The sequence below is a fragment of the Hypanus sabinus genome, chromosome 9 (genome assembly GCF_030144855.1).
Source record: "Hypanus sabinus isolate sHypSab1 chromosome 9, sHypSab1.hap1, whole genome shotgun sequence".
In the NCBI taxonomy this organism is placed as follows: Eukaryota; Metazoa; Chordata; class Chondrichthyes; order Myliobatiformes; family Dasyatidae; genus Hypanus; species Hypanus sabinus.
The window spans coordinates 89634581-89659101 of NC_082714.1; the positions used below are offsets into that span (position 1 = coordinate 89634581).

The window sequence follows — 24521 nt, forward strand, 5'->3', positions numbered from 1 at the left end:
CCCGTTCCCCATTGCAGACGGTGTCATCGTGGGACCCGTATTCTCAGAAGTAACAGTCCCGTTCCCCATTGCAGACGGTGTCATCGTGGGACCCGTATTCTCAGAAGTAACAGTCCCGTTCCCCGTTGCAGACGGTGTCATCGTGGGACCCGTATTCTCAGAAGTAACAGTCCCGTTCCCCGTTGCAGACGGTGTCATCGTGGGACCCGTATTCTCAGAAGTAACAGTCCCGTTCCCCGTTGCAGAGGGTGTCATTGTGGGACCCGTATTCTCAGAAGTAACAGTCCCGTTCCCCGTTGCAGACGGTGTCATCGTGGGACCCGTATTCTCAGAAGTAACAGTCCCGTTCCCCGTTGCAGACGGTGTCATCGTGGGACCCGTATTCTCAGAAGTAACAGTCCCGTTCCCCGTTGCAGACGGTGTCATCGTGGGACCCGTATTCTCAGAAGTAACAGTCCCGTTCCCCGTTGCAGACGGTGTCATCGTGGGACCCGTATTCTCAGAAGTAACAGTCCCGTTCCCCGTTGCAGACGGTGTCATCGTGGGACCCGTATTCTCAGAAGTAACAGTCCCGTTCCCCGTTGCAGACGGTGTCATCGTGGGACCCGTATTCTCAGAAGTAACAGTCCCGTTCCCCGTTGCAGACGGTGTCATCGTGGGACCCGTATTCTCAGAAGTAACAGTCCCGTTCCCCGTTGCAGACGGTGTCATCGTGGGACCCGTATTCTCAGAAGTAACAGTCCCGTTCCCCATTGCAGACGGTGTCATCGTGGGACCCGTATTCTCAGAAGTAACAGTCCCGTTCCCCATTGCAGATGGTGTCATCGTGGGACCCGTATTCTCAGAAGTAACAGTCCCGTTCCCCATTGCAGACGGTGTCATCGTGGGAGTCGTCGCATTACCTGAGGTAACAGTCATACTTTGCACTGTAGACGATGTTGTAGAGCGATTCATTGCATTCTCTGAGGTAACAGACACACTCTCCGCTGAGGGCAGCGTTGTAGGGGAACTCATTGCATTCACCATTGTGAGCGACGCTGCTGGGGATGGTGCTGCAGAGATAGTTGTTGCATTTTCTGAGGATGAAGAAATGCTGTTCTGCAAGGGTGACGACATTACAGATGAGACAGTCGCATTCTCTGATGCAGCACTTGCGGAGAGGGAGCCAGTGACAGCTGTACTTGTAGCTCTTGTGGTGGAGATTTCCGAGGAAGATCTGGTAGTTGTGGTTGAACGCACGACCAACACTGAAAAATAGAGAAAACAAAAGCACTTGGATCAACACAAGTGTTAGCTGCAGGGCTTGGAATCCCTCAGGAGTAATTCTATCTTCAGTAAGGGAAGGCTCCCAGAGAAAACACAACAGGAAGTGCTCATGCCCAGACTGACGGCCACTGTGCCAGGAATGGGATCAGTGTTTGGGGCCAAATACTCTGAGAGGGTTACCTACTTATTGACAAAGCACAGAACCGGACCTTCTGCACCAACGAGCCACACCAGGCACTGACCCGCCTCTCTAACTCGAGCCTAAACACGAAACAATTTACAGTGACCAATTAACCTACTAACAGGTCGGACTTTGGACTGTGGGAGAAACCCACAAGCAGAATGTAGAGGCAAAGAACATTGGAATTGACTATTAGTCGCAAATCTCCAAACTCTTCACCTCCACGGCAGGGCAACTGAGACAACTCTCCTTCGATGGAAGGAAATGGACTCAGAGAGAGGAGTCTCATACGGAAACACCAACCAGTTCCCCCTACAGATGCTGAGTTTCTCAAGATCACTTCACACCCAAACACAGCAAAAGTCCACGCCAAATCCCTAGCAGCACACAAAATGCTGGAGGAACTCAGCAGGTCAGACAGCAACTATGGAAACGGTTAAACAGTTGCCATTTATGAGGTGGAGGATAAATTTGTGGCTGAGGGATTGGATCTGGGGGGCAGGGATTCAGATTTCTGGATCATTGAGACCTCTTTTGGGGCAGGTGTGACCTGCACAAAAAGGACGGGTTGCACTTGAATCCCAGGGGGACCGACATCATGGCGGGGAGGTTTGCTAAGGCTACTGGGGAAAGTTTAAACTAGAATTGCTGGGGTGTGGGTACAGAACTGAAGAGACGGAGGCAGAGGCAGTTGCTTCACAAATAGAAAGAACTTGTAGGCAGTGTGAGGGGGAAGGATAGGCAGGAGATAGAGAAGGGACACACTCAGTCTAATATCTGAATGTGTCCATTTTAATGCGAGGAGTATTATGAACAAAGCGGATGAGCTTAGAGCGTGGATCAGTACTTGGAGCTATGATGTTGTGGCCATTACAGAGAATTGGATGGCTCAGGGGCAGGAATGGTTACTTTGAGTGCCAGGCTTTAGATGTTTCAGAAAGAACAGGGAGGGAGGCAAAAGAGGTGGGGGCATGGCACTGCTGATCAGAGATAGTGTCACGGCTGCAGAAAAGGAGGAAGTCATGGAGGGATTGTCTATGGAGTGTCTGTGGGTGGACGTTAGGAACAGGAAGGGGTTAATAACTCTACTGGGTGTTTTTTTTTATATATAGGCCACCCAACAGTAACAGGGACATTGAGGAGCAGATAGGGAGACAGATTCTGGTAAGGTGTAATAATAATAATATGGCTGTTGTGGTGGGAGATTTTAATTTCTCCAATATTGATTGGCATCTCCTTAGAGCAAGGGGTTTAGATGGGGTAGAGTTTGTTAGGTGTGTTCAGGAAGGTTTCTTGACACAATATGTAGATAAGCCTACAAGAGGAGAAGCTGTACTTGATCTGGTTTTGGGAAATGAACCTGGTCAGGTGTCAGGTCTCTCAGTAGGAGAGCATTTTGGAGATAGTGATCACAATTCTATCTCCTTTACAATAGCATTGGAGAGAGATAGGAGCAGACAAGTTAGGAAAGCGTTTAATTGGAGCGAGGGGAAATATGAGGCTATCAGGCAGGAACTTGGAAGCATAAATTGGGAACAAATGTTCTGGGAAATATAAGGAAGAAATGTTGCAAATGTTCAGGGAATATTTGCGTGGGGTTCTGCATAGGTATGTTCCAATGAGACAGGGTACAGGAACCATGGTGTACAGAGGCTGTTGCAAATCTAGTCAAAAAGAAAAGCTTATGAAAGGTTCAAAAAACTAGGTAATGACAGAGATCTAGAAGATTATAATGCTAGCAGGAAAGAGCTCAAGAATGAAATTAGGAGAGCCAGAAGGGACCATGAGAAGGCCTTGGCGGACAGGATTAAGGAAAACCCCAAGGCATTTTACAAGTGTGTGAAAAGCAAGAGGATAAGACATGAGAGAATAGGGCCAATTGAGTGTGACAGTGGGAAAGTGTGTATGGAACCAGAGTAGATAACAGAGGTACTTAATGAGTATTTTGCTTTAGTATTTTTTTTAAGAAAATTGGATAAGTGAGAGTAAGCGTTCCACACGGACTAGAAGGGTCGAGATGGCCTGTTTCCGTGCTGTGATTGTTATATGGTTATATATTCACTACGGAAAAGGACCTTGGTGATTGTAGGGATGATTTACAGTGGATTGAAAAGCTTCAGCATATAGATATTAAGGAAGAGGATGTGCTGGAGCTTTTGAAAGCATGAAGTTGGATAAGTCGCTGGGACCGGACAAGTTGTACCCCAGGGTACTGTGGGAGGCGAGGGAGGAGATTGCAGAGCCTCTGGCAATGATCTTTGAATCATCAATGGGGAAGGGAGCGGTTCTGGAGGATTGGAGGGTTGTGGATGTTGTTCCCTTATTCAAGAAAGGAAGGAGAGATAGCCCAGGAAATTATAGACCAGTGAGTCTTACTTTAATGGTTGGTAAATTGATGGAGAAGATCCCGAGAGGCAGGATTTATGAACATTTGGAGAGGTATAATATGATTAGGAATAGTCAACATAGCTTTGTCAAAGGCAGGTCGCGGCTTATGAGCCTGATTTAATTTTTTGAGGATGTGACTAAACACATTGATGATGGGAGAGCAGTAAATGTAGTGTATATGGATTTCAGCAAGGCATTTGACAAGATAACCACATGCAAGGCTTATTGAGAAAGTGAGGAGGCATGGGATCCAAGGGGACATTGCTTTGTGGATCCAGAACTGGCTTGCCCGCAGAAGGCAAAGAGTGGTTGTAGATGGGTCATATTCTGCATGGAGGCTGGTGACCAGTGGTGCACTGAGGGATCTGTTCTGGAACCACTATTCTTAGTAAATTTGCTGATGACACAAAAGTTGGAAGTGTTGTGGAGGGCTGTCAGAGGTTACATCGGGACATCGATAGGATGAAAAACTGGGCTGAGAAGTGGCAGATGGAGTTCAACCCAGATAAGTGTGAGGTGGTTCAGTTTGGTAGGTCAAATATGATGGCAGAATATAGTATTAATGGTAAGACTCTTGGCAGTGTGGAGGATCAGAGGGATCTTGGGGTCAGAGTTCATAGGACACTCAAAGCTGCTATGCAGGTTGACCGTGTGGTTAAGAAGGCATACAGTGCATTGGCCTTCATCAATCATGGGATTGAGTTTAGGAGCCAAGAGGTAACATTGCAGCTAAATAGGACTCTGGTCAGACCCCACTTGGAGTACTGTGCTCAGTTCTGGTCGCCTCACTACAGGAAGGATGTGGAAACCATAGAAAGGGTGCAGAGAAGATTTGCAAGGATTCTGCCTGAATTGGGGAGCTTGCATTATGAGAATAGGTTGAGTGAATTCGGCATTTTCTCCTTGGAGCAACGGAGGATGTGAGGTGACCCTAATAGAGGTGTATAAGATGATGAGAGGCATTGTTCGTGTGGATAGTCAGAGGCTTTTTCCCAGGGCTGAAATGGCTAACATGAGAGGGCAGAGTTTTAAGGTGCTGGGGAGTAGATACAGAGGAGATGTCGGGGCAAGTTTTTTTTCCATGCAGAGTAGTGAGTGCGTGGAATGGATTGTCAGCAGTGGTGGTGGAGGCAGGTACAATAGGGTCTTTTAAAAGACTCCTGGATAGGTACACGAAGCTTAGAAAAACAGAGGGCTATGGGTCACCCCAGGTAATTTTTGTAGTTAGGACATGTTTAGCACAGCATTGTGGGCCAAAGGGCCTGTATTGTCATGTAGGCTCTCTATGTTTGGGGCCGAGACCCTTCAATGGAACTGGAAAGGAAAGGGGACAAGCTCCTATCCTTCTATCAAATGCTCCCAATCCTATACGGCTTAACCTCTGACAACCAAGTCCAGCTCCTGGACATCACATGTGGCATCATGGTTGTCTGTTTCTACTGACAGAAGGGCAAAGGTGGGTTCCTCGCAGGCGGGGCTTGTCAGCTGATGGTAAAGGAAAGCTCTGAGTGCCTTGCAGATACACCCACTCATGGGGAAGGCTTCGGAAGTGAACACCGATGGAAAACTCTGGAGTTGTCACCCCTCGGGCAGTCCGACAGAGTTCAACGCCGACTGGCAACTCCTACCACGCTGCTGGTCAGTCTCTGCCGTTCCTTTGGGTTCATCGGATGCGTGGAGAGGGGGAGCTTGCTACGTGGGCAACAACTTGCTCTCCATATTGTAATGCCCTGGCTCGCGCATCTGGACGGCTAGGACGCAATATCCAGGGTCGACCCTGACCGACGGAGGCCTCTTCTGCAAGGACATTTGCCCCGTAACTTTGAGGGCTTCCTCCAGGTGCTCTGCTTTCCTCCCACACCCCAGGGGCATATGCGTTAGTGGGGCATTTGGTTACCATGCTGCATCTCCAAATGAAATAAAATTCCTTTGTCATCACCAGATGGGACTATTCTGAGAAAATGCAGGGCACCACCCGCATTCCTCCTTTCACAGGACGTTGGCAAGGCTGCGTTTGGAACACCACGCTGAGCTTTGGTAGGAAAGATACCACTAAGCTGGAAAGAGGGCAGAGGAGATTTTCGAGGATATGGCTGCGACTCAAGAGACCAAGTTATAGAGAGGTTGGGTCTTTATTCTTTAGAGTGCAGGAGAATGAGGGGTGACTTTAGGGGTATATAAATGATGAGGGATACAGATAGGGTGAATGCACACGGTCTGTCTCCCGGGGTCAGAGAATCAAGATTTTAAAGGGCACGGGTTGACGGTGAGAATAGCAACTTTTTCCACCCAGGGCTCAGTGTACGGAATGAACTGCCAGAGGAAGTGATTGAGGTAGGTGCACTTACAGAATTTCAATCTACCTGCACAGGTATATTGATGGGGAAGAATGGGGAAGGTCCGGTGGGATATGGGCCAAATGCAACTTAAAAGGGTCACAGGCACACACATACACAATGCTGAACTCAGCAGGTCAGGCAGCATCTATGAAGGGGAATATTTCAGGCTGAGACCTTTTGTCAGGACTGGAAAGAATAGTCTTTCCTGCTCTTTCAGTGCCATCTTTCCTACAAGATTCAAGATGGTCTTTATGTCATTTCTGGCACACAAGTGTAATGGGACAACATAGTTGTGCTGTATCAGATCCACAGCAACAAAATAACCAACAATAAATATAAATACACAGGTTATATTCACAGATTGTGTTGTCCATGAAGTGACTCTGGGCACAGGAGTGTCTGGACATGAGGTGACTGACAGGAGATGATAACGTGGTGGTGGTTGGGGGTGTGGAGGGTGGAAGTGTTGACCAGCCTTACTGCTTGGGGAAAGCAACTGTTTTTGAGTCTGGCGGTGCTGGCATAGATGCCAGGTAGCCTCCTCCCTGACGGGAGTGGGACAAACAGTGGGTGGGATCCTTCATGATGTAACCACCCCTTTTGTGTATACACGTCCTTGATGGCGGGTAGGCTGGTGCTGGTGACATGCTGGGCAGTTTTGACTTCCCGTTGTAGAGCCTTCCTTGATGTGTTTGTGTAAATTATTCAGCGTCCTCCCCAACTAGAAGCCCTGGGTGGACCACAGGGTCGGGTCAGAGGCATTCAAATCTGTGACCAGGAAAGGTAGAAGAGGCCCTAGCACCTGTGAAGTGGAGCTTCTGGACCAAACTTGAATCAACAAAGGGATGGTCGGCAGTTGTGGCTGGGCTTGAATACTATCATCTCTCATCACCTCACCTCTGATTCCCTCACTTGCAGACCGCAGTCAATTCTGATCCGCACCAACATCGCCACCAGCACAGGTGCACCGCATGGCTCAGGGCTTAGCCATGCACTTACACTTATGACTATGTGGCTAAGCACAGCTCCAATGCCATAGTCAGGTTTGCTGACGACACCACTGTTGTAGGCCAAAATCAAAGGTGGTGATGAATCAGCATTTAGAAGGGAGATAGAAAATCTGTCTGAGTGGTGTCATAACAACAGCCCATCAGCAAGACCAGGGAACCGACTGACTTCAGGAGAAGGAAACCAAGAGGTCCCTGAGCCAGTCACCATCGGGGGATCAGAGGTGGAGAGGGTTAGCAACTTTAAATTCCTCAGTGTAGTAATTTCGGCAGACCTGATTTGGTCCCAGCACGCAAAGAAAGCACAACAGCTTCTCTGCTTCCTTAAGAGTTTGCAGTGATTCAGCATGACATCTAAAACTTTGACAAACTTGTACACAATTCTATACACAGTATAGAAGCAAACAAAACAAGTCCATTTAAGAATCGGATGGCAGAGGGGGAAAAGCTGTTCCTGAAGCCTCAGGACTTGCACCACCAGGTTCAGGAAGTTATTACCCCTCAACCGTCAGGCTCCTCAACCAAATGGGATAACTTCACTTGGCCCATCGTTGAACTGTTCTCACAACCTGTGGACTCACTTTCAAGGACTCATCATCTCAGGTTCTCTATATTCATTGCTTTTTTAAATTTATATTATTGTTGTTTCTTTGTGTCTCCTGTGCCCTGGTTGGGCAGTGTTTCATTGATTCTGTTAGCTATTCCATAGAGTTATTGAGAAAGGAAATGAATTGCAGGATTGTATATGGTGACAAGTATTTTGATAATAAAATTTACTGGACTTTATGGATCAATTTGTCAGGATATCATGAAAACAACAGCTTTCTACTGTATTGTGCTACGTGTGACAATAACAAATCAATCTCCCGTGTAGAGAGAACTGTCAACATTTTGAGCTGAGATCCCTCTTCATGAGAGGGGACCCTGGATCATCAGGGTCAGAATGGGAACAGGAAGTTGCACTGAAAGGGTAGCCACCAGGAGACACTGCGTTTTGTGGATGATGGAACAAAGGTGCATGTCTATCAACTCACGTCAGGTCTCAGCTCTAAAGGAGAGGTGACTCACAGGTGAAGTGTCACCTCACGTGCAGGGACCGTTTGGGGCCTGGAATGGTGGTGAGGGGCAGATTTGGTACTCCTCCCGCTCGCTGGGGCAAGTGCCAGGAGGGAGGTCAGCAGGAAAGCAAAGTTCCCCGAATTTCCATTGACATGTTCACTGTACAGACAAGATGAGGAGAAAGCGTGACACACGTCCCAAATTTTCCAATAACAAGCAACCCTTTCATTAATCTGTTAAGCAAATGACCAAGACCACAACTGATAGCTTAGAACAGATTCCTGCACCGAGGAAGGGAGCATGCACACCAATCCTTCATTAATCCCTTTTCATTCTCCCCACATCTCCTCTTCTCTCCATGGGACCTTCATCAGGACCGGAAAAGAAGGGGGCAGAAGCCAGAATAAGGAGGTGGGGGAGGGGAAGGAAGGCAAGCTGGCAGGTGATAGGTGAGACCAAGGGAGGGGGAAGGTGGGGGTGTGTTGATGAAGTAAGAAGCTGGGAGGTGATAGGTTAGGGAGGATGTATGAAGTAAGAAGCTGGGAGATAATTGGTGCAAGAGGTAAGGAGCTGAAGCAGTCAAAGAAATTATGGGCTGGATGGTAGGGATCCTCAATACTTTGGGCCCTCTTTCTACAACATTCCTGGTAGGGAGGAGAGACACCATGGTGACTCTCGTTCTTTCACCTTCCTCTGTAGGGTTACTTGCGGGCTGCCCCCGGCATAGCCTTCGACTGCGTTGGTTGTTGACAAATAATGCATTTCTCTGCTTGTGTTGATGTGCATTGGACTAAAGCTAATCTTTATCTACCACCACGATTTATGCTGTCTACCCTGAGCGCAAGGCAACTCTGAAATCATTCGGATGTCTAAACTCACATTTTCCCCCGATCCTTTACTCCCAGGTGAAGGTAGGTCAGTGAGTCCCTGGAGGGTCAAGGAAACACTTCAAAGATAACATCACAATCAGCCTGAGGAAATTCAACATGACACCTAAAAACTGGGAAGACATTTCACTCCGTAGAGACACCTGGAGGAATCTGTCCAAGAGGGAGCTGCGCTACGAGAGAGCAACTCCACCGTGTCGCAGAGAACCGGTGGCAGCTGAGAAAGAGACCGAACAACCAAAAGACCCCACGAACCACAACCTCCACCGACCCTCGCCCACACTGCACCAGAATACGTGGGTCCCCGATCGGCCTCTGCAGCCTCCACCGACCCTCGCCCACACTGCACCAGAATATGTGGGTCCCCGATCGGCCTCTACAGCCTCCACTGACCCTCGCCCACACTGCACCAGAATATGTGGGTCCCCGATCGGCCTCTACAGCCTCCACCGACCCTCGCCCACACTGCACCAGAATATGTGGGTCCCCGATCGGCCTCTACAGCCTCCACCGACCCTCGCCCATACTGCTCCAGAATACGTGGGTCCCCGATCGGCCTCTGCAGCCTCCACCGACCCTCGCCCACACTGCTCCAGAATATGTGGGTCCCCGATCGGCCTCTACAGCCTCCACCGACCCTCGCCCACACTGCTCCAGAATATGTGGGTCCCCGATCGGCCTCTACAGCCTCCACCGACCCTCGCCCACACTGCAGCAGAATATGTGGGTCCACGATCGGCTTCTACAGCCTCCACCGACCCTCACCCACACTGCACCAGAATATGTGGGTCCCCGATCGGCCTCTACAGCCTCCACCGACCCTCGCCCACACTGCTCCAGAATATGTGGGTCCCCGATCGGCCTCTACAGCCTCCACCGACCCTCGCCCACACTGCTCCAGAATATGTGGGTCCCCGATCGGCCTCTACAGCCTCCACCGACCCTCGCCCACACTGCACCAGAATATGTGGGTCCCCGATCGGCCTCTACAACCCTCACCGACCCTTGCCCACACTGCACCAGAATATGTGGGTTCCCCGATCGGCCTCTACAACCTCCACCGACCCTCGCCCACACTGCTCCAGAATATGTGGGTCCCCGATCGGCCTCTACAGCCTCCTGAGGACACACCAATAGACAATTCATTAGAACATCAAATTCAACTCGAGTGATCGCACTACTACCTATAATCATCACTATTCCAAGATGGACTGATTCACAGCTTCGCCTACATTATATTCCATTTGCCAGATCATTGTTCACTCATTTAAAACCTTTCAATGCTCTCGTCACAGTTTAAATTCGTACCCAGTTTTGTGTCACTGAGACGTTAACAAGCCTTACTTACACCACACAAAGGAGAAGGAAAACTCTGATCTCAAGCCTCCGCAGCCTTGCGGCGATACCCACTCATGGGGAAGGCTTTGGGAGTAAACCCCGCCGGAGGGGGAGAGAGGGAGAAAACAGAGCTGGAGTCCCTAAGGCAGTCCTACGTCAAGTTCAATGGTGACTGGCAACTGCTGGTGCCGAACTATCAGTCTCTGCCAGTTCGTGCTTTATATACATTTCCAACTCTGCCATTTCCTGCAAAAGAGGAGGGTTGGACATCGGGCTAGCAACCCCACCCTGTTAAAAACACAAGCCCCCATTTTAACAAGTCTTTATCATCTCCTTTATATGGCAAAGTGTCCATGCCCTGGAGCCATTCTTCAAGTAGCAACTTGAGTTGAAAGCTGGACAGGAAGTGTGGAAAGCACAATTCCTATAGTTGGGAGGAGGGGGCGTCTTGGGCCAGAGAGCACAGCCTCAGAATGCAGGGATGTCTCTTTAGGACAGAGATAAGAAATTTCTTTAGCTAGAGGGTGAGGAATCTGTGGAATTCATTGCCCGAGGACTCCAATTCTTTGGGTGTATTTAAGACAGAGATTAATAGCTTTTTAATTGACAAGGAGACAAGGGCTACAGGGAGATTGGGGCTGGAAATGAAACCAGCCGAGATGGTGAGCTGAATGTCCTAATTCGTCTTGCCAAGCAGAAGTCTGACCAGTCCACGGTGCCTCCTGACTACTGACTCTGGATTTGGGCTCCAGCTGAGGGCCAGTTTACACATTTCCAACTCTGCCATGGACATTTCCGATGGCTGCGAAAAGAGGGTTGGACGTGGGGCTGGCAACCCCACCCTGTTACAAACCCAGAAACTACAGAAACGCCACAGTCGCCATTCCGGGAAACACCTGGGACAATCGGAAAGACTGGCCCAGTCTGGTAGGAGGGATGATTGGAACAAGTAGCAGCAGCGGAGACAGGCTCCCAGGAAGGATATGTAGCTCTGCTAGCGAGCCTGTGGATCCAATAATGTTGGCCAATTAGGAACAGTAATGTATCTGTTTTTGTTTCACACCACTGCTGACTGGTGGGAAAATTATTACCTAACCTTTTGGTGCTCCATATACCTGGTCCGGCCCAGGCTGTACTTTAAACCTGCAGATCCTGGTTCCGTGTGCCAGCAGCATCAGTGGCCAATTTACAACTACACTGAAGTCAGCATCAAGTGAGAGGAAGATCCGGGTTAAAACTTCACCATGGAACAGCACAGTACAGGCCCTTCAGCCCACAATGTTGTACCAAATCTTAAACCTGCTCCAAGATCACATCCGCCTCCATTTTCCTTTCAGCCATCTGTCTATCTAAGGGTCTCTTAAATGTCCCTAATGGGCTTCTACCAATGCTAACGTGTTTCACTCACCCACCCACCCCTCTGAAAAAAAAATCCCCCTTGTAGTTTAATCACTGAAATTATACTCCTTATATTCACTATTTCCTGGGCAAAAAGACTGTCCACATGATCAATGCCTCTTATCATCTTGTACACCTCTATCAAGTCAGCACTCATCCTCCGTCGCTCCAAAGAGAAATTCCCTGGCTCGCTCAGCCTATCCCCAAAGGACATGCTCTCTAATCCACGCAGCATCCTGGTAAATCTCCGCAGACTCTGAAGCTTCCGCATCCGAGCGGGACAAAGAGAAATGAAAACAGGCACGGTCCAACGTTACCTCGTGGCTCCCCCGGAGGCTACCTTCTTAACACCCTATCAACTTGCACAGGGACCTCAGAGTGAGGGATCAACCGACTGAGAAGGGGAAATCGAGGGAGCAGCAGCGAAAAGGGGAGCAGTTTCATGCTCCGAAGATCTCCCCTGGGTCCAACATAATGATGCTGTTACAAGGAAGGAATGATGACAGCAGCTATATTTCATTAGAGTCTTTTTTTGGGGAAATTTGGTATGTCACCAAAGACTCTGACAAATTTCTACAAACTGCCCCGGAGAGCATTCTAACTGGCACGATTGCCATCAGGTCCTGAGGCCCCACTGTGCAGGATCGGAAAAAGCTGCAGAGAGCCAGCTCCAGCCTCCCCACCTTCAGGAGGAGATGCCTCAAGGACACACCCTCTCCTCACTGGGGGGAGGGGGAGGGGGGCAGGAGCCTGAAGATACGCACTCAGCGTTTCAGGAAGAGCTTCTTTCCCTCCACCATCAGATTTCTGAATGAACCCATTAACACTTCAAGTTTTTTGCTCTTTGCACTTAGCTTATGTTTTATATAATTTATCATTTAGAATATCCACTACCATACCACCCCAGGTAACCCACTTTTAGGCTCATTTTTACTAAAGTGCATGACCTTGCATTTGCCAACACGAACTCCATGTTTTCTTAAAGAGAAAGCTGTCAGGTTTCGTCGTACCCAGCACTGCTGCAGAATTCGCAGCTCCCTCCCTCGTTGCTACTTGCCCTTTCATCTACCATCAAATTTGGAAGCCTTCCATTTCAGTCAGAATATAAACAGTAAACAAGAGAGGGCCAGGAACCGATCCCTAGCACACGTCACTGGTTACATCCTCCAGCTCGAGCAGAGCTCACTTATTCTTCAGGTGTATTATCTTGGATCGGTCATCTCTTTCACAACACACTGTCCTCGGCAGAAAACTGAGTTACACTCCTCAAATTCCTCCATGATAAGCTTGGTAATTTAATTTGCCCTATGTCACTAAAATCTTCCAAGACAATTCAGAAGTCAAGAAGTCCTGGTGCAGCCTTACGAAGCTCCGGTTAGCATCTGGAGTACTGTATGCAGTCCAGGTTGCCCTGTTGGTTTTTAGGAAGAATGGTGAAGCTTTGGAGAGGGAGCAGAACAGATTTACCAGGATTAGAAGACAAGACAGACTGGAGAAACTTGGGCTGTTTTCTCTGGGGCGCCGGAACCTGAGGGGAGATCTGACAGAGGTTTACAAGGTTATGAGAGGCACAGATAGAGTGGGCAGGGAGTAGCTTTTTCCAAAGGTTGAAATGTCTCATACATTTAAGGTAAGAGGTAATTCCCAAGATGTGAAGGGCAAGTTTCTTTAAAAAAAACAATGGTGGGTGCCTGGGATGTGCCGCCTGGGGTGGTGGTAGAGGCAGAAACTTTAGTCTTTTAAGAGATGTTTAGGTAGAAACATGAATGTGAGGGAAATGGAAGGATGTGGCCATTGTGCAGGCAGAACAGATTAGTTTATTTAGCCATCTGATTTCTAATTTAGTTGGTTCAGTACCAACATTGTGGGCTGAAGGGCCTGCACATGAGCTGTATTACATGCATTCTCTGCCACGTCCATGGTCCAGGTGCGGATCGATGGGACCAGGCAGAACAACAGTCTGGCACAGACTAGATGGGCCAAAGGGCCTGTTTCTGTGCTATTGTCCTCTTACGAGTCTTGAGATGCTACATTTGAGACCCAAGTTACTCCCACCCACCTCCTTTTTCCCTTACTATTTAGAACTTCACTCTAAACTTAACACCACAAGACATGTGGAGCAGAACAAGGCCATTTTGCCCATTATAATTTTTTTTTAATTAAAAGATTAACCAATACAATTTATTATTCCATTTAGTTCAGTACTGTTTCCAAGTGTCCGTAGCAGTTTTTTAGATGATGAGCTTCTGTTGGCAGATGGTATACTGGTCATCATAATCTTCTTGCTTCATGCTCAGACTCCAAAAGCGTCAGCACATCTCCCTCACAGACTGGCCCTTTCACATTCTGAATGACGGGTCGGTTGCTGTCATCCATAAATTCCACACGAACCTGTGTACACTGTCCCTGGGAACCAGTTCTTCCAAGAACTTTGGTAACCCGCGCTAATTTGTGTCCACGGACCCTCCATCACGGTGGCAGATCAGCGAAAAGGCCTTCACCCATTATTCTATCACTAACCACTGCCTGCATATCACATCTCCACACGCAAAGAGATTTGAGGACCAGAGGGCCTGAGTTATGGGGAGAGGTTTAGGCTAGGTCTTCATGCCTTGAAACACAGGAGATCAAGTGGGTGACCATGGAAGTGTTTAAGACCAGGAGAGATATAGACCAGATAGATGGTAACAGTTTTTAGCCCCCAGTAGAAGAATCCAAAACTAGGTTTAGGGTGAAAGGTGAGAAATTAAAAGTAACTGAAGGGGCAATTCTCTCCCTACACAGAGGGCGATGAGGACATTTTGCCAGAGGAAGAGGTGGAGGCAGGTGCACTGGCATCATTTAGGAAGCATGTGGACAGGCACATGGAGGGGTGAGAGGGATATGGACCGAATGCAGGAAACTGGGATAAGCTGGGTCAGCATGGACTAGTCGGACCACCGGATCTATATCCACGCTGTGTCACTATGACCATTGATACCCGTAATACCATCCTGCCCCTTTCACCCTGTGGCCTGTTCTTCACACACATCTTATATCCTGGAAAATTGAGGATTTTCCCCAGTCAACCTGCAAGAACATCTTCAAAACACGTCCCAGGAGCAGCACATCATGTTCCACAAACTAAGGCGCGACACAGCAGCGTAGCAGTCAGTACAGCATAGGCAGCCCAGGTTCAATTCACACCACTGCCTGCTTAACATACACCATAGAAATCTACAGCACATTACAGGCCCTTCGGCCCACGATGTTGTGCTGACCATGTAACCTACTCTAGAAACTGCTTCGCATTTCCCTACTGTATAGCCCTCTACTTTTCTTATACCCATCCAAGAGTTGCTTAAAAGACCCTATTGTATCCACAAAGATCCCATTGTGTCCTCCTACAGTCTGAAGATGTACCAGTTGGTAGGTTAATTGGTCATTGTAAATCGCCCTGTGATAGGGCTAGGGCTAAATCAGGGGGTTGCTAGGCAGCATGGCTCAGAGAGTCAGAAGGGCCTATGCCATACTGTTTAAAAAAAAGACAATGTTGAACTCTCCAACTGAACTGTCCCTGGTTTCTCTCCTCATCCACCCAGTTCCTCCTTCAACACCCCCCCCCTTCCTTCACCCTGCTGCTTCTTTACCCCACACACTCCTCCGAGTGTCCCCTCTGCCCTCCGCACCTCCCATGTTTGGTCCCATGCTTCACCTTCCTCTCCTGACAGAACTCCCCCACCAAATTGCCAGCCCCCATGGCTACTCCCACCCCGCTCACCTCATCTTGCTGAAGCCCTGGATGCCAGCCTCCTCTCCTCATCGAGCCCAGGTGGCAGGTATAGGAGCCTCGGGACTCTCACCACCGGATTCAAGGACAGAGCCATCAGGCTCTTAACCACAGTGGTTAACCACACTCACTTGCCCATCCATTCAGATGTTCCCTCAACCGATGATCTTCCTTTACGGACTCTAACATGTTATTTCATGTTGTTACATATTGCTGTTTATATTTGCATTTGCAGTTTGCTTTCTGCTACGGTCTACTAGATCTTTCAACGATCCTGTTATAGTTACTATTATATAGGTTTGCTGACTATGCCGATCTCAGGGTTGTACGTGGTGACACGTTTATTCTAATAAAATTTACTTTGAAGTGTCCATCTCTCTCACTGATACTGCCCGACACACCGAGCTCCTTCAGATTTTTTATGCCAGATTCTGGGATCTGCATTATAGGGTGTCTCCGTGAAAACCATCAGTTGATGGTCATTTCTCACTACCAGTTCATCTGTCTTACTGCAACGTGCTACACGCGTTCAATTAAACCTGCAAGAGGACCAGACCTTGCCGTTGGGTTTGGGGGCTTGCGTGCTTTGGTGGCACAGAATGTGATGCTGGATGGAGTCAGGGCTTTGTGCTTTAGCTCTTGGTAGGGTTGCCCATGCCCAACAGGTCAAAGGTTAGAGGACTAAGGGTGGTCCGCTGGTCTTCAGGGTTCAGTTCAGGGTTACCAACTGTGACTGGTCAAACAAAACTTACGGAAACAGCGATGAAGAACCTTTCTACACAGACAGGTGGAGGGTCTCCATCACTGAGCTAAACGCCAGAGGTACAACAGGCAGTAAGCGCTCAATTAAAGACGATTGTGCTTTCATTTTTTATATATACTGCATCTAGCTTTTGCCAACTTGGATTTTCCCTGTGCTGCAGATATTCGTTCATGTTTTCTGTCGCAGTCTGTTCAACAACTTTCCCCCCACACTCTCCTGTGCCACCATGCTTTTACTGCCTCTGGATCTGTCAAAATCCCTTCCCTCCTCCCATTACGCTTAAGGGCCCGATTGACAGGTCCCAGCACAGTTCAGGAGAAGCCCATCCCGATAGAACAACTCCCTCCCCCCCTTCCCCGGAAATAATGCCAGTGGAACTGATTGGGTTCCTCGAACAAGAGGACTAACAGTCTGGGTGAACCACACATTACACCCTCCACCTCTGGTGCTTCCTTTTACAGATTCCAACCGGCTTTGACCCCTTCAGGCTGTTCTGTTATTCGAGGCCTCTGTTGGTCAGGGTCGACCGTGGATTTTCATCCTAGCTACCTACGACCAGGGCAACACGATACGGAGAGCAAGCGGTCCCCCCCCCCCCCCCCACCCCAGCCACCTCAGTGGGACCGGAGGGAGGACAGAGGCTGGCCATGCTGTTATTTTGTTGCTGTTGTCATGGTCACAACGTCCAGAATGCATTGCCGCCGGAACGTGTGGCAACACTAGCGGGCTGTCCCCAGCACGTCCTTGGGACACATTGGTTGTTAGCTCACATGATGAGATAACGTACAGTGAAATTCATCATTTGCATCAACAACCAACCTGACCCAAGGATGTGCTGGGAGCAGCCGGCAAGTGTTGCTACATCTGAATCAAGTGAAAATAATTAATAGTAAATGGCCTCCGAGTGCAGCTAATGGTCGGTTCATAGAACAGTACAGAGTAAAGGCCCTTCAGCCCACAATGTTGTCCTGACCTCCACAATCAACCTAACCCTTCCCTCCCACAAAGCCCTCCATTTCTTCTTTCATCTATGTGCCACCCAGAGGTTCACTTATTATCAAAGCACGTATTCATAGGCAACTCTGAAATCTGTCTTCTCCAGACAGCCACAGAGCAAAGAACATGAAGGTTGTCTGTAGAGAAACACCAATCACACAAAAAGAATGGTATCCCAATCATCAATCCCCAAAGCCCCCCTTCCCCGACACAAAATGGAACAGGAACATCAATTCCCCCCCCGCCAAAAAAACCCTCCCTACACAAAAAAACTAACAAAACATCAACCCTTAAACATCCTCTTTTAGATGCCCCTAATGTATCTGGATTTTATCATACACACCCCCCCCCCCCCAGCAGGGCACTCCATGCACGCACCATTCCTGCCTCTGACATCCCCCTATACTTTCCACCAATCAATGTAAAATCATGCCCTCTTGTACTAGACATTTATTGTACACCTCACTCAGTTGCCTCTCATCCTCCTTCACTCCAAGGAGAAAAGCCTTTGCTCACTCACCCTTTCCTTACGATACATGCTCTCTAACCTCGGTGGCACCCTGGTAAATCTCCCCTGCATCCTCTTTAAGGCAACCAGAACTGAACACAATACGGCAAGTGTGGTCTAACCAGGGTTTCACTGAGCTGAAACTTTACCTCGCAGGCTTTGAACTCGATCCCAACTAATGAAGGCCAACACATCATACACCTTCTCGATCATCCTACCAACTGGCACAGCAACTTTGAGGCACCTATAGGCATGGTCTAACTTGGAAAGGCATCAGCTTGAAGATTGGCCTTGTGGTACAAGACACCCGGACTTGGCCTCTCAGAAACTACTTTGCTGTGTCACGTCCTGCAGCTCAGTAAAACGGGGCTCCAGCTTAAGGGTGGACATGTAGGTAAAGTGTATAATACAAAGGACCCTCAGTGTTTGTCTTTGAATGTCTAATGTGACTTTCTAGGAAGTTGTTCTCCTAGAATCCCAATAGAACTTCCAGCATTCTAATTTTGTCCGAGCCCCAGAAAGCAGAGGAGTTGTTTCCTGATGGTGTCTTTATGATGTCTCATTTGTTTAGATGGTGAAAGGCTTCGTGGTTTTGATACCACAATCTGATATCCTGCTGGAAAAGTGAAAATGAAAGTTCCCTAGTGGGAAGTTTAAATTGTATTAACACACTGTGATACCAACGCACCAGGACAGTGTCTGGATTAGAGAAAGTGGAGGGGCTATGTGGGAGGGAAAGGTTTGATTGATCTTGGAGTGAGTTAAAAGGTCAGCACGACATTGAGGGGCGAATGGCCTGCACAGTTCTGTTCTACAACCTGGTGCTAAAACAACCTAGTCCTGAGTGTCCACAGGGCAAAGGAGCTGGTTGTTGACCCAAGGAATTGGTGGGGGGGGGGGGGGTAGACCAGTGTCCAGAGGGGATTGCCCCCTCCAGTGCTGACCCCTTCAACAAAGACGCTGTGAAGCTGAGCATACGGCTGACTGCTTCATGTTCCTCGAGGCCTTCCGCTGGTCAGGGTCAACTATGGATGCTGCGTCCTAGCCAAGACAGTACGGTATAGAGAGCAACGGGCTCCCCCTCTCCATGTGACTGGTAAATCCAAAGGGACAGCAGAGACCGATAGCTTGGCACGAGTGGCATTGCAGAATTTGCCAGTCCATATAGGACTGCCTTACGGACTCCATCTCCAGATCCCCCCAGGTTTACTCCCATGCTGCAAGGTATTGAAGGTTTGAGATCCGAGTTTTCCTTCTCCGATACGAGCTGCCAACGAGCCCCGTCCGTCCAAAGCAACTGGTCTTAAGGCGCCAATAACCTGCCTTCGCCCACTTCTCCCATCAATAGAAACAACTACGCTGGGCTTGGCAGCTAAACCGCGCGTGAAGGCCAGGAGCTGGACACTGTTGCCAGAGGCCATTTGTGACACACGCCATTGGGAGCGTTACAGGTAGCGGGTACTTACCAGCACTACCCCAGCCCCTCTCTCAATAGACTATTTGGCATTTCAAGAATGCGCCGATCTTTGTGATAAGGTTTGCTTGCCTGTCCCCACCTTCTTCCCACACCTTTTCATCTCAAACCATTAGAACCTGTGATTCCTTCAATAATTTGGCCTGAAATGCCTTTTGCGGTAGAGGAGCCCAGAGTCTGCCATTGAAATGTTTCTCCCCCCCCACCACCACCGTTCCCATCTCCTGCTACATCCCAAACGCTGATGCAGGCTCCTCTTGGTGTGAACATCCTTCACCTGGTCTGTTCAGACCCAGCAGAACTTCACATTCCAAGGACATTTCCTACTGAACGGATGATAAAACTCTTGATGTCCATCTACCTTGCACCTTTTCTGCAATTTTCTCTTTAACCATAACAAATTAATCTGTGTTAATGCTTTGCCGCGACCCTTTTACTGCCTCAATGCATGGAACAGGTCCTACCAGCGTTTGAGCTGCACTGCTCAGTGACCCTCCTATTTAACCCCAGCCTGAAGACAGGAAAACTTAACAATGACCGATTAACCCTTGGACTGTGGGAGGAAACCTGAGCACATGGAGGAGATCTACACACACACACGGGAAGGAACGAGGAGTTGAACTCTGACCCCCGAGCTGTAATAGCTTGTGCCAACAGCTACGCTGTGGCCTGTACGGATAGAAAGGGTTTATATTTATACGATCACGTACATTGAAACATATAGTGAAATGTATCACCTGTCAAATCAAATCAGTGAGAAGAGCTCTGGGCAGCCCACAAGTTGTTACATGCTTCCAACAGCAACACAGCGTGCCTACAACCCAGTTACCCCGGCTTTGGAATGTGGGAAGAAACCCTGGGAAAGGGCCTGACCAGCCACTCGAAGCTCTCTCAGCCCGCGATGCTCCATGGCCCACGGGCGGCCAGGCTGCGGGAAGCATTGACCACTTCCCATATCCACGAGTCAGCGCTCAACGAGAGACGTTCACCAGCACCTTCCATGCCCCGCATCAGACATGCTCCAAAAACATCGATACCGGCTTATATCTGGACCAACAGTGAAAAGCTTTGCTTGCCTGCCACCTGGACAGGTTGATCAAGTACATCAAAGTAATAAAAAAGGCAAACAGAATATAGAATGACAGGTAGGTCATTCAAGTAGGTGCAAGGGCTGCGAGGTAGATTGGGAGATCAATATTACAGGTCCCTCCGCCACAGTGCTGCGCCAACCTTTTAACCTGCTCTAAGACCAATCTAACCTTTCTCTCCCATGTAGACCTCCATTGTATATCTAAGAGTGTCTTAACTGTGTCTAACGTATCTGTCTCTACCACCATCCCTGGCAGTGTGTTCCACACAACCACCTCTGTAAAAAAAACCCACCCTATACTTTCCTCCAAACACCTTAAAATTATTTATTTAGTGATACGGTGCAGAGTAGGGCCCCCCCCCCCAGCAACCCCAACCCCATTAAAGGACAGCTTACAGCCACCAATTAACCCGCCCGCTACACCTTCGGACTGTGGGAGGAAACCGGAGCACCGGGGAAAATCTCAGCATTCCATGGGGAAGACGTACAGAGACTCCTTACAGAATGGCGCCGGAATGCCCTGTTCTCCAATAGTGTCACGCTAACCACTACACCACGGTACCTCGTATTGGCCATTCCCTGGGAAAAGTAACTAACTGGCTGCTCATGCAATCAATAGTCTATCTATTCACCTCACATCCTCCTTTACTCCAAAGAGCTTGCTCAACTTGTCCTGCTCTCTAATCCAGGCAGCACCCTGGTAACCCTCCTCTGCACCCTCGCTACAGCTTCTGATGAGGCGTCTTGAACTGACCGGAGTATCCCAGACATTCAGAGTGCAAGGGGTCCGCTCAGGGGGATAGAATGCATTCTGGAGAGCCCGGAGGTAAATGCTGGATTTTCTGCCTCGTGAGGGGTGGGGAGAGAGAGAATGATCGAGGTGGGAGGGAGTGACTGTGCTGGCTGCTTTCCTGAGGCAGCGGGAAGGGTAGAGGGAGTCGGTGGAGGGCAAGGCTGGTCTGTGTGATGGAATGCTTTCTGTGGTAGATCTGTACAGGTTGCTGATGGTCATCACAGAGACATGATGAATTTCCTTTTGCCTCCATAGATGCTGCTTGGCCCAGGGCAGTTCCCCCAGTAATAATCCCTTGCTGTACACCTTCAGTTAGTTACAACACACGCCTCAAACCCACGGACACATCTCAGGAAGGATATAAACCAGGGACGGGCCCACACCCGGCTGAGAGAGCAGGGCATGGTCAAGATGCAGTGGCGACTCCACCAGGGTCGGGTGCGACAGGAGGGGTGTGGGCGGGCATGGGGCTAGCAACCCCATCCCATAAAAAACTCAAGAGCTACAGAAACGGCACAAGAAGCTCTCCTGGGAGAGGAAGTATCCTCACCCAGAAGCTGTGGTAAAAGCATCTAGTCCGCGGACACCAAAATGGCCGGTCAACCCAAGGCGAAGGGCAGCCGGCGCCGAGATGGGGGCCTGGGGACAGCTCGAAAGATTGGCCCAGGACAGAGGTCTGGTGAGCTGCTGTCGGAACCCACGCCCCAGCAGGGCTTTAAATTAAAGGGTAGCAACTAACGCACACAGCTCGACAGGAGGAAAGGCTAAAGGGTGTGTTCATTTCCCAACTCCCGCTCCGTCAGGAACTTCTCCGAGCCCAGGCAGAGGGAGGAGGGCGACACCCCCCGCCCCGGACCAGAGAGGAACCGGGACCTTCATTCCCCATAGAAATAGCGGAGCCGGACTCGCGCGGGAGGGATAACGAAATTCTGCAAAACTTTTTTTAAAAATCAGACAAGCTGTTTAATTTAAAGGGACGAGGGCGAGTCAGCTCATTAGCTGGGATCCCAACACTTGCATCGTCCACGGCGCTCCCTCTCTCTCTCCCTTCGCCCCGTATTGTCGTCGAATTTCTCCAACTTAACGTGAAAAAGCTTTTCACAACTTTGTCTTTGACAGCACTGGGCCGTTCTTCAGCCGGGACGCCCTTCCTCCTTCTTCCCTCTGGGACTTCTACTCTGCTACCCCCCCATCCCCCTTCTGGGTCCTTTTCCCTCACTCCTCTCCCCATCTCGCCTCTCATCCCTACTGGAACTTATTTCCCACTCGTCCCGACTCCCTGCTAACTCGCCCCCTCTTCTCATTCCCGTTCTGGGATTCCACCCCTCCAACCCCCTGCCTCTCCTCTTCCCCCTTCCCCACCAATCCTCGCGGACTGTTCACTCCCTTATGGGACCTTTCCTCTCTCACTCCCCCTCACGGCTGGAACTTTTACCCCTCCCCCTCCGGGACTTTTCCCTCCCCCACTTCTAGAACTTTCCCCCCCTCCCCAATTCCCCTCCTCAATCCCCCTCTTATCCTTCTCTTCCACACCCCTTTCTGGGGTTTCTACACCACCTCTCCTCTTTGCCCTTACCCTCCCCCGCTCACTCCCTGCTAGAATCTTCCTTTCCACCTCCCCCGCCAGTTCGGGTCCGGCTCTCGCCCCCTCCCCCATCCCGGGAACACATTCCCAGCGCTTTGAGTTGTGATCCAGGACCACTCACCTGCCCAACAGTTGCCCAACACCAAGAGGGTAAAGACGCGGCAGACCGGACCCATCGCGGGAGTCAATTCCAATTCGGTTCAAGAGACCAGTCAGTTCTCTCTCGCTGCCCGGCACCTGACCACACTGTCGCAACTAAACCAGTTACCGGGGACCAAAGCTAGCGGAACCCCGCCCAAACCTGGTTCAAACTGCGCGCACCACTGGATCAAATCAGCATGCACCTGCTCAAACCCCGCCCACACCTGTCTTAAACACCCCCTCCCTTCCACAGCTTGCTGAAACCCCACCCACACCTGTCTCAAACACCCCACTCCCCCACACCGCTCTCAAACACCCCATTCTCCCCCACACCCTGTTCAAACCCCCACCCACACCTGTCTCAAACACCCCCTCCCACACCTGTATCAAACCCCCACCCACACCTGTCCCAAACACCCCCTCTCTTCCACACCTGTATCAAACCCCCGCCCACACCTGTCTTAAACACCCTCTCCCTTCCACAGCCTGCTGAAACCCCACCCACACCTGTCTCAAACACCCCACTCCCCCACACCGCTCTCAAACACCCCATTCTCCCCCACACCCTGTTCAAACCCCCACCCACACCTGTCTCAAACACCCCCTCCCACACCTGTATCAAACCCCCACCCACACCTGTCCCAAACACCCCCTCTCTTCCACACCTGTATCAAACCCCCACCCACACCTGTCTCAAACACCCCCTCCCTTCCACACCTGTATCAAACCCCCACCCACACCTGTCTCAAACACCCCCTCCCTTCCACAGCCTGCTGAAACCCCACCCACACCTGTCTTAAACACCCCACTCCCCCACACCTGTATCAAACCCCCCCACACCGCTCTCAAACACCCCATTCTCCCCCACACCCTGTTCAAACCCCCACCCACACCTGTCTCAAACACCCCCTCCCTTCCACACCTGTATCAAACCCCGCCCACACCTGTCTTAAACACCCCCTCCCTTCCACAGCCTGCTGAAACCCCACCCACACCTGTCTTAAACACCCCACTCCCCCACACCCTGTTCAAACCCCCACCCACACCTGTCTCAAACACCCCCTCCCTTCCACACCTGTATCAAACCCCCACCCACACCTGTCTCAAACACCCCCTCCCTTCCACACCTGTATCAAACCCCCACCCACACCTGTCTCAAACACCCCCTCCCTTCCACACCTGTATCAAACCCCCACCCACACCTGTCTCAAACACCCCCTCCCTTCCACACCTGTATCAAACCCCCACCCACACCTGTCCAAAACACCCCCTCTCTTCCACACCTGTATCAAACCCCCCCACACCGCTCTCAAACACCCCATTCTCCCCCACACCCTGTTCAAACCCCCACCCACACCTGTCTCAAACACCCCCTCCCTTCCACACCTGTATCAAACCCCCACCCACACCTGTCCCAAACACCCCCTCTCTTCCACACCTGTATCAAACCCCCCACACCCTGTTCAAACCCCCCCCACACCGCTCTCAAACACCCCCTCTTCCACACCTGTATCAACCCCCCCACACTGCTCTCAAACA

General features: G+C 50.0%; 1 protein-coding gene across 1 annotated transcript; it reads right to left on the bottom strand.

Moving 5' to 3' along the window:
• Positions 1 to 157: 157 nt before the first annotated feature.
• LOC132400073 (mucin-20-like) lies at positions 158 to 23143 on the bottom strand. Its single transcript, XM_059981156.1, has 3 exons — positions 22963 to 23143; positions 321 to 1247; positions 158 to 213 (listed from the first exon to the last, which is right to left on the bottom strand). Exons 1-3 carry the CDS (start codon positions 23015 to 23017, stop codon positions 158 to 160), a joined length of 1038 nt encoding a protein of 345 aa, XP_059837139.1. The 5' UTR covers positions 23018 to 23143.
• Between the last annotated feature and the right edge of the window lie 1378 nt (positions 23144 to 24521).

Bases quoted from the DNA above. Each gene is read 5' to 3' on its own strand.
- LOC132400073 (XM_059981156.1), bottom strand. From the start codon at position 23,017: ATGGGTCCGGTCTGCCGCGTCTTTACCCTCTTGGTGTTGGGCAACTGT. The intron at 1,248-22,962 runs GTGAGTGGTCCT...TCTATTTTTCAG, and splicing joins GTTGGGCAACTGTTGGGCAG to TGTTGGTCGTGCGTTCAACC. The intron at 214-320 runs GTCCCACGATGA...GTTACTTCTGAG, and splicing joins TGTTACTTCTGAGAATACGG to AATACGGGTCCCACGATGAC.